At 31.1% G+C, this 17,892-nt stretch overlaps 1 protein-coding gene and 1 long non-coding RNA gene across 2 annotated transcripts; one reads left to right on the top strand and one right to left on the bottom strand.

Annotated features, from left to right (window-relative positions):
- Window positions 1-1,106: 1,106 nt before the first annotated feature.
- Window positions 1,107-1,862, top strand: LOC125423062 (uncharacterized). Its single transcript, XR_007241627.2, has 2 exons — window positions 1,107-1,648; window positions 1,748-1,862. It is a non-coding gene; the product is annotated as an uncharacterized LOC125423062 (long non-coding RNA).
- A 6,437-nt stretch (window positions 1,863-8,299) lies between these two features.
- On the bottom strand, window positions 8,300-16,049 carry LOC107420852 (synaptonemal complex protein 1). The gene is made up of 19 exons (XM_016029916.4): window positions 15,673-16,049; window positions 15,534-15,583; window positions 15,152-15,359; window positions 14,918-15,043; window positions 14,636-14,734; window positions 12,940-13,616; window positions 12,609-12,857; window positions 12,398-12,526; window positions 12,243-12,311; window positions 12,062-12,172; window positions 11,508-11,615; window positions 11,312-11,422; window positions 11,149-11,235; window positions 10,449-10,538; window positions 10,233-10,340; window positions 9,965-10,051; window positions 9,768-9,830; window positions 8,966-9,072; window positions 8,300-8,608 (listed from the first exon to the last, which is right to left on the bottom strand). The coding sequence occupies exons 1-18, from the start codon at window positions 15,824-15,826 to the stop codon at window positions 8,968-8,970; spliced, it is 2,631 nt and encodes an 876-aa protein (XP_015885402.2). The 5' UTR covers window positions 15,827-16,049; the 3' UTR covers window positions 8,300-8,608; window positions 8,966-8,967.
- Between the last annotated feature and the right edge of the window lie 1,843 nt (window positions 16,050-17,892).

Below are 17,892 nucleotides of genomic sequence, written 5' to 3'. Positions count from 1 at the left end.
GATGATTGGATGTTACATAAAAGAATTTTAAGTTTTTGTGTGGTTCCTAATCAGAAAGAAGAGGCAATTAAAAAGCTAATTGAGGTTTGTTTGCATGATTGGGGTATTGAGAAAGTGTTCACAATAACCCTTGATAATGCAAATGCAAACAATAATGTAATTGCTTATCTTAAGAGGAAAATGGTACATTGGAAAAGTTGTGTATTGGATGCTAATTTTTTGCATATTCAATGTAGTGCACACATTATCAATTTGATTGTGTGTGAGGGTTTGAAAGAATTAGATGACTCAATTTCTAGCATTACGAATGCTGTGAGATATGTTAGATCCTCTTCTTCTAAATTGTAAAAATTTAAAAAGTGTATAAGTTAAGAGAAAATTAATAGCAAAGCTTTAGTATGTTTGGATGTTCCAACAAAATAGAACTCCACATATTTAATGTTAAAGTCGGCTTTGAAATTTCAAAAAGCCTTTAAGAGAATGGAGGAGGAAGATGGACATTATGTTTCCTATTTTGGAGAGGATGATAATAGTAGAAAGAAGGTTGGACCTCCTTTTGCTTGGCATTGGGATGATGCCAAAGTTTTTGTCCAATTTCTTAAGGGCTTTTATGATGTGATTCTTAAATTTAGTGCCTCTCTGTATGTTACCTCCAATATTTATTTTCATCAAATTTCTTCCATACAAAAATAATTGGATGACTTGTGTGTTAGTGAGGATAAACGGTTGTGTGTTATGGCAAGAAAATGAGAGAAAAATATAATAAATATTAGGGTTCCATGGGAAATGTCAATAAATGGCTTCTAATTGCAGCAGTGCTTGATCCAAGATATAAGTTGGATTATGTGTCATTTAACTATGGGTTGCTTTATGATAATGATGAAAGTATGGTTACTGAATTGACAAATAGTTTGAAAAAGACTTTAATGAGGCTGTATAATTGGTATAATGAAAGAGAAATGGATTCAGATACTAGTTGCCAATCTTCCATTGATGTTAAGTCTTATGGAACTAGTTTGGATTGTAATAGCAGTGGATTAGAACAAGCCAACTATGCTGACCGAGTTTAGATTGCTTATTGGAATAAGAGAGAACAAAGCCAATGTAAGGAGGTAAAAAATGATGTGGATAGGTATCTAGCCGACCCTTGTGAATCTGGTTTAAATAAGAATTTTGATATTTTAAATTGGTGGAGGGTCAATGGAGAGAAATATCATGTGTCAGAGAAGGTTGCAAAGGATGTATACGCCATTCAAGTCTCCACTGTGGCTTCTAAGAGTGCTTTTAGCATTGGAGGCAGGATACTTAATCATTTTAAGAGCTCTTTGACTACTAAAATGGTGGAGGCTTTGATATGTTGTCAAAATTGGCTTAATGCTTCTCCAAGTTTAGACAGATTCTTTTTAGATGAAATGGAGTATTATGAAAGCCTAGATGCAGCTAATATAATATGCAACCGAGACAGGTTTTTGTTTATATGCAAATTATATTATTTTTTTACTGTTTTTATAATATTTGCCTTTGTTTGTTGTCACTCCAAGACCTATGCCAAAGCCAAACAGTGGCAGCAACTTCGAACAGCAGCACTAAAAAGGATTGATTGTGCATTGTGAAGTGGATAGACTTGAAACTTGACAGCAGCACCAAAGTAACTCTCTTTGTTTTATTTTTTATTTTGTAATAATCATCACATTATTAAATTAATACTGTATTGGTTTGATTTACTTAGGTTTCTTTGTGATTATAGGCTTTGTAGCAGTGGCAATTGAGGCTTTGGTAGTGGCAATAAAAGAGTGGTTTCGGATTTTTGGAGGATTTGGCAGTGACAGTAGGAGAAGGGCAGTGGCTGTTGGAATGGCAATGGTAGTGGCACTTTGGAATTGTAATTTGTTATTTTGATATTTGTGTTTTGTGTCTGCATTTCTCATTCTCAATTTTGGCCGTGGCATTAGTAGTGGCACTGCATTTCTCAATCTTCAATTTTTCCTTTCATATATGTTTAATTCTTGATCAATTTATATTTGTATTATTAAACATTAGTATTTTCAATTTGTATATGTGTTGTAACTTGTAAACTTCTAATATTTAGTTAATTGCCTATATTTGATGCAGCAGCAAATGTAAAAACAATACAGAAATGCAATTTTATTTTTTTGTTTAGAACTATAATTTGATTATTAGGCTCAAAAAACGTTCAACACTCCAAATTTGCCCATTGGACAAAAAAAAAAAAAAAACTGCCCATTTGATACCTAAAAATTGACCATTTCATACCTAAAACGTTGGATGAGACAGATAAGTATAGGTATGAAAGTTGGTCCAAAATTGTAGGTCCAAAAATAGGCCTAACCCGACCAGTTCAAAAATAGGTTGAAAATTATAGGCCTAAAAAAAATTAAGGCCTACTAAATTGAAAACAAGCCCAAATTCAGAAGCCCAATTATAAGCCCAAACTGAAAAACTTGAACCGAACCAAACCAATCCGTTTTACTCGGTTAAATATCCGATTCCACTCTCACATCAGGTCAGTCCGGGTTCAATTTTAAAGCTTACCGAACGATCAGTTCGGTTGGATTTTTCGGATGGAACTGATCCAACCCTAACCGTGCCCAGGCTTAACAGTAAGTCCACTATTATAAGTAAAGTTTGAGCGATGAATACCAATTTCATCATTTATAGCAGCTTTGATATGTTTTTTCATTTAACGCGAGAGAAAACAGAAACTACAAGAAATGTCTTAAGAAGACATTCTCCCCACAGTTTTGATATGTGGAGAACATACACCTTATGTTGATTATTTAGAAACTTGGTAAATACTAAGGATTGATATTTATTTAATCAGGACTTTAAAATTTTGAAATGGCCCTTCAATATTTGACATGTGACAAGTTTCTGTTCTCTATCATCATAAAGAAAAGGAAAGAGAGCTATTATTTGAAAGGAGACTGCAAACAAAAATTAAGTTTTGATTAAATTAATTAAAATCACATAAGCATCCATCTAAATGCACTGGAACAACAGCTTAAAATAATGGAGGATTAGTGCAAAATACAGCAGCATCCGAAATCCGAATCTTCATGTACTATATAGACCACAGTCGGATTTATTTATTTATTTATAAAGGATAATATTTAATCATGGAGAAAACTAGCAAAATTAAAGAAATGTTCTCAGTCTTCTTCTTCTTCTTATTGTTTTTTGGTTTTTATTTTCTATTTCATTATTTCATCCTTTAATCTCTACTTTTATGTGTATTCATTTGATTAGAGGATTCTTTTTTCTTTTTCTTTTCCTTTTTTTTTTTTTTTTTGGGGGCATGATAATAGGATTCTTAAGTGCAATACAGGTTCTTTCGACTGAAAAAAAAAAAAAAAAAAAAAAAAAAAAAAAAGGTGCAAAGACACGTACGATATATTTATAGCAGTTATGATCCAAAAAAATATATAGATTCAAAAAAACAATTTAAAAAGAAAACGATAAAAGTCAAATCCCATGTAGATTCATATAAAAAGAAATTGACGAAATTTGTACTTTGCCATCGCAACACTTGAAAATGGTAGATTTTAGTTTATAAAAGCATCAATTAGGTGACAAGCAATGGAATTACAGACCCAGAAAAAAAAATATATATATATATATATATATATCAATTGGAAACCAAGTCAATGATTATTGAGTTAATTCATTATGATAGGAAGGAGAAATTACAAGTCACCGACAGGAATGTAAAGAACTGAACTCAAAGGCAAAACCCTTAACAAATCTGATGTTGAAGCTAATAAATCTAATTTGGAAAATTTACCTTTCTATATAATTTATATATACCTATATATATATATATATATAATTTTGCTATAAATAGGCACACATATTATGAAAGGCACAAACACATTCTATAACAGAACTATATATATATATATATATATATGTCTATATATATTGGAGGGGCATCAAGAGGGGTCCTTAGCATTATACAAGAAAGTGGCAGAGCAAAGAATTGAAGCAATAAAAGGAAAAATTACCAAACCAGTCATGAAAGAAAACCCTCCTGCCACAAAAGCCATTATGCACTGCACACTGAAACCCATTACGAACACCACTCTCTCTCTCTCTCTCTTTCTCTCTCTCTCTCTCTCTCTCTCTCTCTCTCTCTCTCTCTCTCTCTTTTTCTTTTCTATTTTCTCGGAAGCAAGGGGTGAGTGAGCTCCATGTGGATAGGAATGCAGCAGGAGCAAGAATCCTGCAAGTGTGAAAGGAGGAGAGGAAAGCTATGGAATTGGGAAGAGGAGATAATGTGCCATATTAAATGATGTTTCATTGATTTTAGTTATTAGATTAAATGATTTTGAAATAGGTGGTTGTAATAAAAAGGCAAAAATATAAACAAAAACTGAACAAAACAATAAATGATTCAAGTCCGTTGTATTTTATTTTATAGTCAACAAAAATTTATTATATTAATTATGTCCATATATAATCAATTTTACTATTTATTATTTTTGGTAATGATCACCTTTAAAATTCTTTATTTATGTGACAATTATTGATTGATGGTATATTTAATTTTTTTATTTTAAGATATTGAAAAGGGAGTTTCTAGTTGCACTACCATTTGAACTCAATACAATTTCATTATTGATTTATATTTTTATCTCCATTTAAAATTACCATTAAGGACATTTGTTAACTAAACGTGTTTAAATAATTTCTTTATACAGTTTTATTTTTCTTCTAAAACATATATCTAGCTTATTCTCCATTAAAAATTAAGGTTACAGAGACAACAATTATTCACAAAATATAGAAACTCAAAAATATGAAAAAGTAAGATATATTTAGTTTATTTATTTATTTTTTTTAATTTTGTGATGATTATTTTAGTTAGGATTTTTTTTTCTACCGATTATGAACGACCAGTTCCGATATATTAAAATTCGTCTTTTATTTGGAAGTTTAAAATTGAATATTTTTTAATTGTTCAGAAGAATTCATCCAAACATTATTGAAATGTTTAGTTTTTATCTATCGAACATTTTATGTAAGTACAAATATTAAATACCATACATTATGAAATATGCCTTTTTTTTTTTTTTAATCGACAATGGTTTACCAACGACCACGGAATTATATTTGATCTGGTATATCAAAATTCATCTTTTATTTAGAAGTTTAAAACCAAACTTTTTAATAGTTCAGAAGTATCCATCCGAACAACATTATATTGTTTAACTTTTATCCATCGAACATTGTATGTATACACAGATATTAAATACCGTACCTTATGCCAAAATTGGGATGCTATTATTTTCCTCCGTCCAAATTGAGATGCTGTTATTCTTTTTTAAAATTACCTAGGGTTTGCCAAAATTGGGATGCTATTATTTTCCTCTGTCCAAATGCATTCTACCCGAAATTGCAATCCCATCTATTAATTTTTGTTTCATCCTCTATATTTTTCTCCTCTAACAAAGAAGAAAATTGGATTGTGATAAAAATAAAAGAAGACGAAGATAGGACTGTGATAAAGATGATGAACAACAATTCAAGGTTCATATTTTTCTAATCAAATTCTGCTACAACTTCCTCTGCTATTCATGCTCTCCATTTCGTTCAAAACCAAAAAAAAAACCTTAAACAAGGAAGGACTAAAATAATAATAAAATATTCTTTTGTCTTGAAAAGAGCAATTGTGTTGACATTTTAAACACAGAAAATCAGAGTGAAAGAGATAATTTTTTGCTTTTTCTAATGGTTTTGGAAAAAAAGAAACGAGAAACGGATTAAAATAATAATAAAACTATTTTTGTCTTATCTTAAATTAATGAGATGGTAAAATAATAATAAAATTTTTTTTTATCTTCAAAAAAGTAATTGTTTTGAAAATTGAGATCGTCAATCCCAGTCACCATTACTGTGTTTGTTGAATTTTTCTTTCAAATAAATAATCAGGTGGATAAAAAAGGTGAAAAAAAAATCCTAGTTCATAATGTAAAGAAGAAAAAAATGAGTATTTTAAGTAAGAGATGGTATAAAATTATTTTAGAATTGTAAAAAGAAGTTTTATTTATAAAAGATATATAATTTTGAGATGGTATGGATTAAGAATATTTTAAAAATAAATAATACTGTATTAAGTAATTTTACACTTTTTGTATATTTATGTAGTAATATATAAAGAATAGAACTATAAAAAGTAATTTTGAAATTGTAAAAAGAATTAGATTTATTTGAAAATCTAATAATACCCAATTCAATTAGTATATCACAATGCCACAAGGACCTTAGGACCGTGCAAACCACTAACTTGAACTATGTTGTCAAGGAAAGAAAAAGACTCCATATTATTTATTTATTTTTTTTGGATTCAGATTTAATACTACTTTTATGGGAGCTTCATGGGTAATCTGTGCATGATTTTTAATATTGTGACATTAGCAGATTTTCGCATGGAATTTTGATGGATGGGAAAAATAGAAAAACATATACTTTTAGCATCCGGATGGGAAGAAGTTGGATTTAGACACCATGCTCGGTTTCAACAGAACATGCATCATTTTCTTATTGTACATAGCAACTCTTTTGCAATTTCTGAAGCTAATACAATAGCATGTCTTAAGGTGATTTCCTTAACATGTCTTAAGGTGATTTCCTCTCTCTTTCTCTCACACATATGATTAGTAGGTTCTGTCTGTTGAAAGGAAAGATAAAAATGTCTTGCTTTTTGCTTCCAGGAATGGCAAGTTCAAAAACAGTCGCACAAATTTTTTGTTCAATATTTCGTGTGACAGCAGCATTATGTATACCGTTTTTCTCTAAAGGAATAATATTTATATTCGAAGCTTTGAAATTCATACTAAATGCAAAAGTTCTCCCCATACATACCCTACTGTTTCAAGGCATGTGTCAAGTGTCATTTCAATTCTGTCAATTGTCTGGGTTGTATTACAATTGTCGATTCACCTGAACTAATCTTGTTGCCATTGTAGTTCCCTTTGCTGTTAGATTGTTGATTGAGACAATTCATGTCCTAGAACTTTTCGTTACTAATTTTTTAATTTTTGCTGTTAGATTGTTGACCGACACAGTTAGTGTCCTAGAACTTTTCATTATTACTAATTTCTAATGAACATTCTCGATGTAATACAATGGAATCAAAATGAAATGTATTACATCAATTAGAAATGTAATACAATGAATCAAACTATTGTATTCAGTAAAGTGAAGAGAATACCATGAATCGAATTATTGTATTCATTAAAGTAGTGAAGGGTATTGTATTCATTAAAGTGAAGGGAAGAATCAAACAGAGGCTCAACCCGATCATCCAATTAACGCCAATGGGAACAATTAAATTGATTAAATTGATTTTCAAGGAAAATTAACTAAATAATTAAATGTCTTATTGATGTGTGTTGATGTGGGATCCTTTTCAAAGCTCATGAGCCTTCTATAACCTTCTATATATATAAGAATAAATGACTCAGCAATCTCATGATATTCTTTTGATGTGGAATCATTACAAACTCCATCTTCACATTTTAATTTATACATGTGGCAATCACACATACCTTTTCTTCATTTTCAATCAATCACCTTCAAATAATATTTCAATAAATAAAAATATTAATTTGGCAAAATTAATATACCGCCTAAACAAAAATATCACTTGCAAGTTGTTGGGAGTATTTGATTAAGATTTTTTTCTATCAACAATTTTGGTTAATGACACATCAATATAAGAACACGAAAGGATAGAGGAGGAGAGATAGAAAGCTTGGTTCAAGCAGAGATACATATTGATTAAATTTTAATTAATTGACTCAGAATTATAGGCACATTTATGATTTTAACTATTATCTCCTTTTTCAATAGGTTTATAAAATTATTAGTTGACTTTCAATCGTTGGTATATTTTATTGTTTTCTTTTTTTTTTCCCTATCATCCACCTGTAATTTCAAATTGAATAATGTCTCTGGAAACTTTTAATTAAACAAAAGATAATTTTTCTAAAGGAATTACTTTTAGTGGCTGTATCAATTTTAAATTATAATTGGAAAAAAAAATTATTGTTGTTGTTTTTTCCATTAAGGAGACTTAATGTAGGTAATTAAGTTCAGATAGATTTCTTAGTATTTCTTTTTTAGCACAAATTTCTTATTAAATTAAATTTGTTTTAATCCATTACTAAATACATCTAGTACTTTTACCATATTACTATCCCACGGGAATATTACGGAGAACAGGAGATATATATAAATAAATAAATAAATAAAATTTAAAAAAAAAAAAAAAAGAAGAAAAATAAGAGTTCTTAACAAACTCAAATCCCATATTTAAAATTTTCCGAAGAAATATGTAATGTGATATCCATTCTCCAAAATGCTTGTGTTACAGTTCAATTATTAACGGAATATTGTAATCGCTTTTATATTTTCTAAAGCCCTACCATACACACAAAGGGGATAGAAGTGACATGGTAATCCAATCCAATTTTGCAATTCTTGAAATTTAGCAATACAATGTGCATATTCAAAGAACCAGTACTCCAAAAATCCCTCACAAAGTGAAGCAATAGCGTTCGAGACTTGAGCAGAACCTTTTGTTGTCCTGGAATAAACAAAAAGGCATATGGTGAAAATGGAATTCGAACCCCAAACTTCTAATAGAGTTTGATGGGAGCATGGAAAATCCGATGTAATTGGAGACGAAACTAAATTTAAATATGACCAAAATTCAGTGTACAAAAAAGGATTGACAGGCTTAGAACAAATTGTAAACTTGAAAATGTTTATTTGCGGCGTCTTGGTTGAGATAAAAATTTTCTATGACGTATCAGCAAACACTTGAAATGATGGCTTAATGAAATAGCAAAGACTGTTTTCCTCGTCAATGCTCGTGAAGCATTATATTTTTTATAAACAAAGTAAAAAAAAAAAATCGTAACAAATAACCAATTGCATATACCTCTAATCAAAAGCGTAAGGATCATCAGCATACGGATTCAGAGATCCTTCGGAAAACAAATCACCTATGTTTGAAGGATGATGTGGAGGAACCCCTTCCTTGACTCCCTGCAAGCAAAAAGATACATCACACGCTCAAAATATGCGGAATTTATCATCAGTGAATATCCTGAGAATGGTATATTTTCATGGATATCATATCATATGCTTTAACTAAATGTCTAATTCATTTTTTCATCAATAGTACCGACTGAAGTACCCTGTAACCCACAAAAGAAGCATTTTCTGAATTATTCATTTGTGAACATTGTTTTTCTTGGCGTACATTTCAGAGCAGAAGGATTCTCATAGTGACATTAAAAGTGAAAACCCATCCTACTTTAAATAACATTACTCTCTATGTTATTGCACAAAGGATGCAATGGAATTGGCCACTAAAAAAGCTAAGGAAAACAGATGTGAAGTATTCTAATATTAGCAAACGCGTGTCACTTTTCCATAGGCCCCTCATTAGTGAAAGCACGGAAACTTTAATCCATTTTTTTTTTTTTTTTTGGTAAATGGAAATTTAAATTTGAATGTGTGGAAATAAGTCTGAAATCAAAACACTGGTTTTTTATCTGGATAGTTACCCATTTTTTTCCATCTTTGTTCCATTATATCATATTTCAACAATATGTATTTCAAACTTTTATGCTTTTTTTGACATGGTTTACCAAACTGCTTGAGATGTAAACAAATGTAAATGGATTGTCAGCAAATTATGAAAAAAGTTTTATACAAAGTAATTTGCTTTCTGATACCTTGACAACGCTCCTGGGTGTACCGGCCTTTGGTGTGTTCCTCTTTTTATGTTGTCTTGGATCCTGTTGTTTTATAGAAAATAAATTTAACACTATTTTACACAACATAATGAATCTTCAATTCAAGAGGTTTATCTCAGAACAAATATAGCTCAAGAATGTGCACAGAGGCTTCACTGGGAGGAGCAGGGATGTACCTCAAACATGACTGTACTCCTTGTTCTCCTTCGTGTTGTCACTGTTCTTCCATTAGAAGTTTCGACTTCATATTCACGATGGGTTACCTGCACATTATGAAGTTAAAAGAGGTTGAGCGGATGACATTGAGCTTAATCAGATCATAAGTGGAGCTAAACTAGACTCTTGAACCACCCCTGCCAGAAAAATAATTTTTATGTGATCTGGTTTTTACTACTTAACTATAATTTGTATACAAAACATATTGCATAGTTTGAGTATGCTCACCTTCTTATGATGCTTAGGAATATTCAACGCGCTCCCTGTATTTCTGTTATCTACTTTCTTTAACAACTGAGATACTGGTGTTTGTGTTGCTGTGTTGAAAGGTGAATCCTAATAAGAAATAGAATGACAAACGAAGATGAGTAATACACTAATACTGTAATGTGGCAAGGCTGAAATATGAAGCCAAGAAATTGATCCATCCCTTTCATGTTTCACCTTCTCTTTGTTTTCTGGTCTAATAAGAGCTCGCTGACTTGTTTTTGCACCAGCAGAATTTCTCATATGGATGGATGAAATCGAGTAATCCTGATAATACTAGCAATTAGATAGTATTTAGATAGTTCCATTGCATAAATGAACACCATGCGATTATTCACCATTATCACACCCATCTCCTCCCCCAAGTAGATAACATCTTAAATATGAAAGAAAAATGCGAGAAGATGATTTGGCTGCTTCAAGTATTGAGTATGATGCAGGAAATTATTCTCGTCGAATTACAAGATGTAACAAAAAGATATGTCAGATTCGGAATATAAAAGATGTTTCCAGTTACAATTGAGAAATAAAGAAAGCAGAGGACCTAAGTCAGTTGAATCAATCAATCATGTTCTAGAAAAAAAAAAAAAAAAAAAAAAGCCCTTTCACAAAATTTATTGAGGATGCTAAGAAAAATCATCATGACATTCTATAATGCGATAGGAAGTAGATCAATCTGAACCTTGAAGTCTGAATCATATATAAACTACTATATGCAACACGGAAAGGATAACACATTAGCTTGAATTTCAGACATCTATCAACAGATATGAGTCCAGACCATGAAATCTCCATACACTCTACTTCTACCCCCTTTGCAGCAAACCATTTCCAAAGGGGAAAGACGGAGAATGATCTACTAGTTTTAAAGCCAAACCTTTTTAGAATTCACTTCTTGGTCCTCTTGGGGTTTATCACCCATCACTTTCCACTGCAATTGCAATAAAGCCCTCTGTCTCTCCTCCTGTGATAATAATTAAAAATTAAAACAATGTACAGATGACTCAGTTTTGTTTAGTTCTCCTGAAAAAGATACTTACTCTGGACTTCTGAAGATCCAATTCATCTTGAAGTTTTCTTAACTCATCTTCATGCTGACATCTCTGAGCTCTCATCTGGACTTCATGTTCGTTCCTCATAGATGTCATTTTCTTCACAAATGATAGTTAATTAGAAACTGAAGCCAATATTGCTGTTGATTTTAACAACTCCAACTAAATTCAAAGCTATATGTACTTCTTTCAGTTCATTATCAGCCTGAAGATGTGCACGTTTTAGCTCTTCACTGTGGTCAGCTTTGAGATTTCGTTCTTTCCTGTCATATTCCTGTTGAAGACGACTAACCTGCACGATATGCAGATGAATGTTAACTCTGTTATAAACTGAATGTGAAGGTGCATCTAATAATGCGAAGGAGTATCATGTACATAAGAAAAATAAATAGAAGCACGCAACACATGTGCCTCGGAATATAAGAAAATGCCCCACTATTACACTAAGCAACTAAAAATGAAGTTAAAGGTAAACTTTGTATTAGTTCCTAAAACAACAATGAATGTTGAAGGGTAAAATGATGAAAAAGGAGTATTATATCTTTGAAATAAGTCCCTGGTCATCTAGCATTTGCAAAATATCATTAGTCAAGTAGGAAAAACGATTTACAATAGATATTAAAAGGCATCCAGAAATAAGTGAGAGATTTGTGTCATATACTAGCAACCAAATGCATATTATGTAGGAAAAAATAATTAATAATATAATATTGATCTTGCATATGTTTTGATGCATACCAGAGCCGCATGTTCTTCCTGAACTCGTATCAAGTACTGTCTTGATTCTTCTTTGCATTCTGTAAGTTTTTGGTCACATTTTGCCTCGACCTCTCCAATGACTTTTTCTGCCTGAAGGTTCGAATGGATAATTAACATGCTTCTAGCTAAGGTTATTGAAATATATAATAAATGGGCAAACCTTCTCCTTTTCCAGAGTAATAGTCTCCAGCTTCTCCACCTCGTACTTCTTCCGGATGTCATTAATTGCCTAATCAAATTCCTCATGCAGTTAAACTGAAAGTTCTTGTAGAGCCTTTATAAGTACATATCAGGGTAAATAGTCAGAGATAGCACCTGATCATTCTTCTGAGATAATTCTTTCAAATGTCTTGATAATTCGAGCTGCTTACTCTCTAGCATGAGATCATATTGCTTTTTAGCTTCAGCAAGTTTACCTTCAGCAACTGTCGATAATGCCTGATTCTGCAATAACATACAGAATCTTAAGATTATTCAAACACTTTGAGGACTCTAGATGATTATATACAAAAGCTGTTTCCAGAACCTTTGTGATTTTCTCTTCCAGCTCCTTCTCTTTTTCGTTATATTGCAAAATTAGCTGTTCCTTTTCCTCTAGAATGTCATGAAGCTCATCAACTTGTTTCTCAAGTAAGTTTACACGCTGCTCATATTTCTCACTCTTCTTTTGCAAAGTATCAATTTCTTCCACTTTTTTCTGCAGCTGAGCTTGTAATTTTTCTATATTATCTTTATTCTCAGTTTCTAATTCTGAAATTTTCAGCAACAGATCTTGCTGCAATATATTAAAAAACAAGCTTAGTAAAGAAATAATGCATGCTAAAAGTAGCATAGGTAAGTTGAAAAAAATTGCAAACCATTTGATTCTCAGAGGATCTTGAACTTTCTGACAGAGTATCAATTTGAACTTCTAATTTCGATACCAACATCTCTGTTTCGATCTTTTTTGAAACTAGAGTTTTTGCTTCAGACTCCAGCTTCTGGATCCTCTCCCTTGCCATTTGGCATTCCTCTGAAAGCTGTATCATGACAGACTCCTGTACTTTCTGAAGTTCAGTGACCTTGTTGTTCAGTTCCTGATTTACCAATTCTAGTGCATTGTTCTCTGATTTTATGCATAAGAACTTATCATGAAGCTGATCATGCTGCTTCTGAGCATGCTTGGCAGCAAGGTCTCTCTCCTGCTGGACCAACTTGAAGCAAGAGTCATAAAGCAAGTTTAGGCGATCAAACTTATCCAAAAAATTCAAACTTTGTCTATCCAACTCAACCAATTGTATGCCCAACATATGAACAACAGCTTCGAAATTTTTTATCTCAAGGAGAGATGTGTCCAATCTTTTGGCAAGGTCATCACTGCAGAATTTGATATCACTCTTTTCTTTCTCCAAGTTCTCCTGAATGGTTATCAAATGTTTAATTTCATCTTCTTTTAACTTCAACTCAAGATTCACCTCAACCAATTTAGAGTTCAAGCTCTCGGTAGCCACTCTATTAGTTGCTAAAGTTGCCTCAAAGTTCTTTATCATGTTGTCTGCAGGAAAGCAAAACAAAAGAAGTGCCTTTGTAAAGTGATCCCAATAATCAATGACAAATTGCACTGACAATTTCCAAATCTCACAACTTAGTAAAAGAAATTGGTTTAAATGGACTAACATTTCCTTTAGCATGGGGTTTTGTGAAAACACATGTTTTATAGAGGAAGTAAAACATTGTGAAAATTATGGCCCTTAGTATACTTCAGAGGTAAATCCGTATAAAGGCCATATGATTTCGAGCACATTACTCAAATACATATATATTATTAAAATTTTAGAATGTTCATTTCCACTCTTCAAAAGCGACAATATTTTTGCAGACTTACCAAGGACATAAAACCCATAAATTACACAAGAAAAAGACAAGATTTTGTTGCAAAAAGCTAATTTTTTCTGCTATGAGAATAATGATGCATAGTCAGTCCTTTTTTCCATTTTAGTTTCTTTTTCTTAATTATTCTGCTAACCACAGCTACTACTTGTAACAATTACATTACGCAAATTAACAAGAAGCTGTGTAACAAGTACCAGCTTTAAACTCTAGAGCAGTGATTAATTAGATTCTATGATGAAAAGTGCAGAGCTTCAGAAGAACTGAAAGCCATATAAATTTTCGAGATTGATAAATAAAACTAACATAGAGAAATTATAATATAAGTCAATCTCAATCAGTTCTCCAAAATGCTTATTCCAAATTGAATAACAGTAACAACAGGCCACAACAATGATGATGGTGACAATGACCAAAGAGATGATAAGAACTTATAAAATGTAAATTAATATAGTCAAGTTTCAATTTATGGAAGAACCAAATCCAAAGTAATTTACATGAAAGACTTCTCAAAGTAAGGAAAGACTAATGTATGAAGCACATGTCATATAGTACACGTTCTCACTACACAAGACGTAGAACAAATTTGGACTTAATAGTTTTCCTGAGGATCAATGTAACCTAAAACCATTTAGTTGGAAATGAAACTTGTATAAAATCTCAAGCGCGTGAAAAATATTTTACCTTTTTCCTTTATGAGATTGGCAGCTCTACTGTGTTCATCTCTAAAAAAAGTTTCTCTCTCTTCTTTTTCAATCTTCAGTACCTCCAGCTCCTTTTCACCTGCAATTGGAATTTGAACCAAATTGGCAATTTGAAATACTATAAATGAATGCAGTGGTTTACAAAAGAAACGGTAATCGACTTCAACTTTTTAAAGAGCAGATATACATTGCATTATCTGTAAAATAATAGAGACTCAATACTTTTATCAGGAAATAGGAAAGAATAATGAAAAAAACTTACGGTTTCTAATAGTTTCCTCTGCATTTTCCAATTTAAGAGAGAGACCATTCATCTGTTGATTCAAACCCTCAACAGCTACAGCACTTGCAGATAGTTGTCCTTCAAAGAACTCCTTATCTTTTTCAGCTGTTAAAGCAGGCATAATACAATTAGTACTCTTTGTTCTTTGTTGCATTAACAATAACATCGATATAAGCAAATTTTGAAAGGCACCAGAGTTTGGATAATTAGTACCATCATGAACCTGACTGGACAGGTGCTGTAAGGTTTCAGTAAGTTGATCACACAGGGTCTTAGTTGAAGAAAATTTAGACTCTAATCCATTCCACAACTTGTCGTCTTCCTTCTGCTTCACCTTAAGCTTAGCGTTTTCGTTAAAGGCATTTTGCAATTTCTCCTCTAATGCACGAATGTGCTCCAGTGATTTTTTCAGCTTATTGTTCTGCATTTTTTTTAATATATTTTCATAGTATTTAACAAATCAAAATCACCGCACTGAAAAATTTTAATTAAACCGTAACGATCACGATCCATTGATCAATGCAGAAAAATAGATAAATAAAAACAATCATATGCATGCATTCAGATACAGAGAGAGAGGAAGAGAGAGAAATACCGCCATTTCCAGATCAGTCTTCACGGAAGCTTGCTCTTTTACCAATTTCTCTAAAATAAGAAATCAAACAACACAGATTTTGAGAAGAATTTCAGCAGAGAAAATTCAACCGAAAAACCAAACGCTTGCGATAAAAAACCTGCAGTGAGCTTCAAATTCGTGAAACTGCCTGAAGATATCGTATCCGGAGGACGGGAAGAGAATGCGAAGGTCTTCGCTTTCCCGGATACCGATGTCGAGAGCGATTTGAGCTGGTCCAAGCTCTTCATGTTTGCAAACCCTAGCTTTTGCATTTTCCGAGTTCGAAAATCGATCGCGCAGACAAATTCCTACAATTTTGCCAGAAACTCTCTGGCTCTGATCCTCTGGAGCTCTGCGAACTAGCTTTGAATTTCAGACCGTAAGGCGATTGAAAATAAATTGAGCGCCAAAATATAGCGTGGACGGTATTTATAGGTGCCTATCACGTGAGGCAGTTATTACTTTTTCTCAATAAGGTCGTTTTTTTTTTTTTTTTTTTTTTTTCCTGATGGATTTTAATTAGATCGTTAATGAAGATTATATTATAATACTCTTTCTTTACATATGTCATTTGAATTTTTTTATTTTTGAGTTGGATGAAGGTGCTTTTGGTTTTTCATTTTTACTTTTGGTACATCTTTGGATTTATGGAGAGGAATAAGATTATCAGTGTGATTATTTTTATTTGCTGCTGTTGCAATTTCAATTGGGATAAATAGACATGCAACAAGGACTAGATATATATAACTTTGTTTCAAAAAGAAAAAAGAAATATATATATATATATATATATAACTGGAATTTTTTTGTGAAGCAGTTTATAATTTATATTAAAAAAAAAAAAAAAGATGTACCACAAATTTCTGATGTGTAGCGATTAGACCATACAGTTAGAAAAATTACGCTTCATTTTATTTAGTAGGACGTACATATATATATATATATATAAACACACATATATTCTTATAATAGGATGTATATTAGATGTTGTTTCTTCTTTTTTTCTTTTTTTTTTTTAAAGCTTAAACAGATGTTGTTTCTTTTGTCTACGCATAAAGGATGTTGGATCATAAATATTGAAAAAACCAAAACAATGTAATTCCGTTGCTTGAAAAAATGGATTTAATGCTTTAAAGTGGTACATGCAGTTCTGTTTGCTATTAGGTAGATCACATTAATCGTTAACAGAAATTCTTCTCCTTTTTATGTTTTTTATTTTTATTTTGTTAATCATATATAGTTCATCAAAAAGGAAAACTAAACAAACATTCTCGATTATTTTGCCAGTTTTACATAAATATCATTGTATTTTTTAAATATTATAAAATCACCCTCTACATCATCGTAATAATTAGCTTTTTTGAAGGTTTTATATAAATATAAGAAATTCAAATATAATTTGAGATACGAAAATATGTAAATATCAGATAATCTAATTATTTGTATTTACATAAAAATGTAATAATTTTTTATAGATAAATTTAACAAAGAGAAAAATAAAACACTGCACCATTTGAGTTTGAAGTTTTCTTCTCCATCTTCAGGTACACTTTAATTTAACTTTCTAATTATTCAATTTTTTATCCAAGCTTTCATTTTCTTTTCTGGTAAGTTTCTTAATATTCATTGAGTTTCTTCTTCTTCTTTTTTTTAATTATAAAACTATTTAATTTGTTGGAGTATAGTTTATTTATCAGGAATTGATTTTATCTTTTATTACTAGTCATGATTTGGTTCCGTAGTTAGCACCTGATAGTATTCAATGGGTTCTTAATTTTTTGCTTATTAATTATAAAGCTATTGAATTTCGTGGAGTATTCTTTATTTACAAGGAAACATATTAATTCTTGATTGAATCGATTAGTAAGTTTCTAAATTGTAGAACGGTTAGAAATTGAAGAGAAAAATATTTTGGAAATAGTTAGAATATTTTATATCAAAGTATTTTCAAATACAAGCTAAGAAAAGAAGTAAGAGTTTTTGGCAATTTGTGAAACTTTCAACACCTCACTTCAAGCATTTTTCTATTCTATCCAATTTTGATTTGTTTTTCTTTTTCATATCCATTGCAAATGGATGAGGCTAGCTATTTATAGAAGCATTAACTTGATATGCATGTTGACATCACCCTATACATCATTGTAATATTAGTTGTTTTTAATGTATTTTATTTAAAAAAAAATTCAGATATAAATTGAGATATGAAAATATATAAATATGAGATATAATCTAATTATTTGTATTTATATAAAATGTAACAATTTACATGTCAAAATTTTACAGAACAAATGTGTTAAAAGAAAAGTTTAAAAAAAAAAAAAACTCTGATATTTTTTAA

The sequence above is a fragment of the Ziziphus jujuba genome, chromosome 5 (assembly GCF_031755915.1).
Source record: "Ziziphus jujuba cultivar Dongzao chromosome 5, ASM3175591v1".
Classification (NCBI taxonomy): Eukaryota; Viridiplantae; Streptophyta; class Magnoliopsida; order Rosales; family Rhamnaceae; genus Ziziphus; species Ziziphus jujuba.
This window is presented reverse-complemented; position numbering and strand designations above follow the sequence as displayed.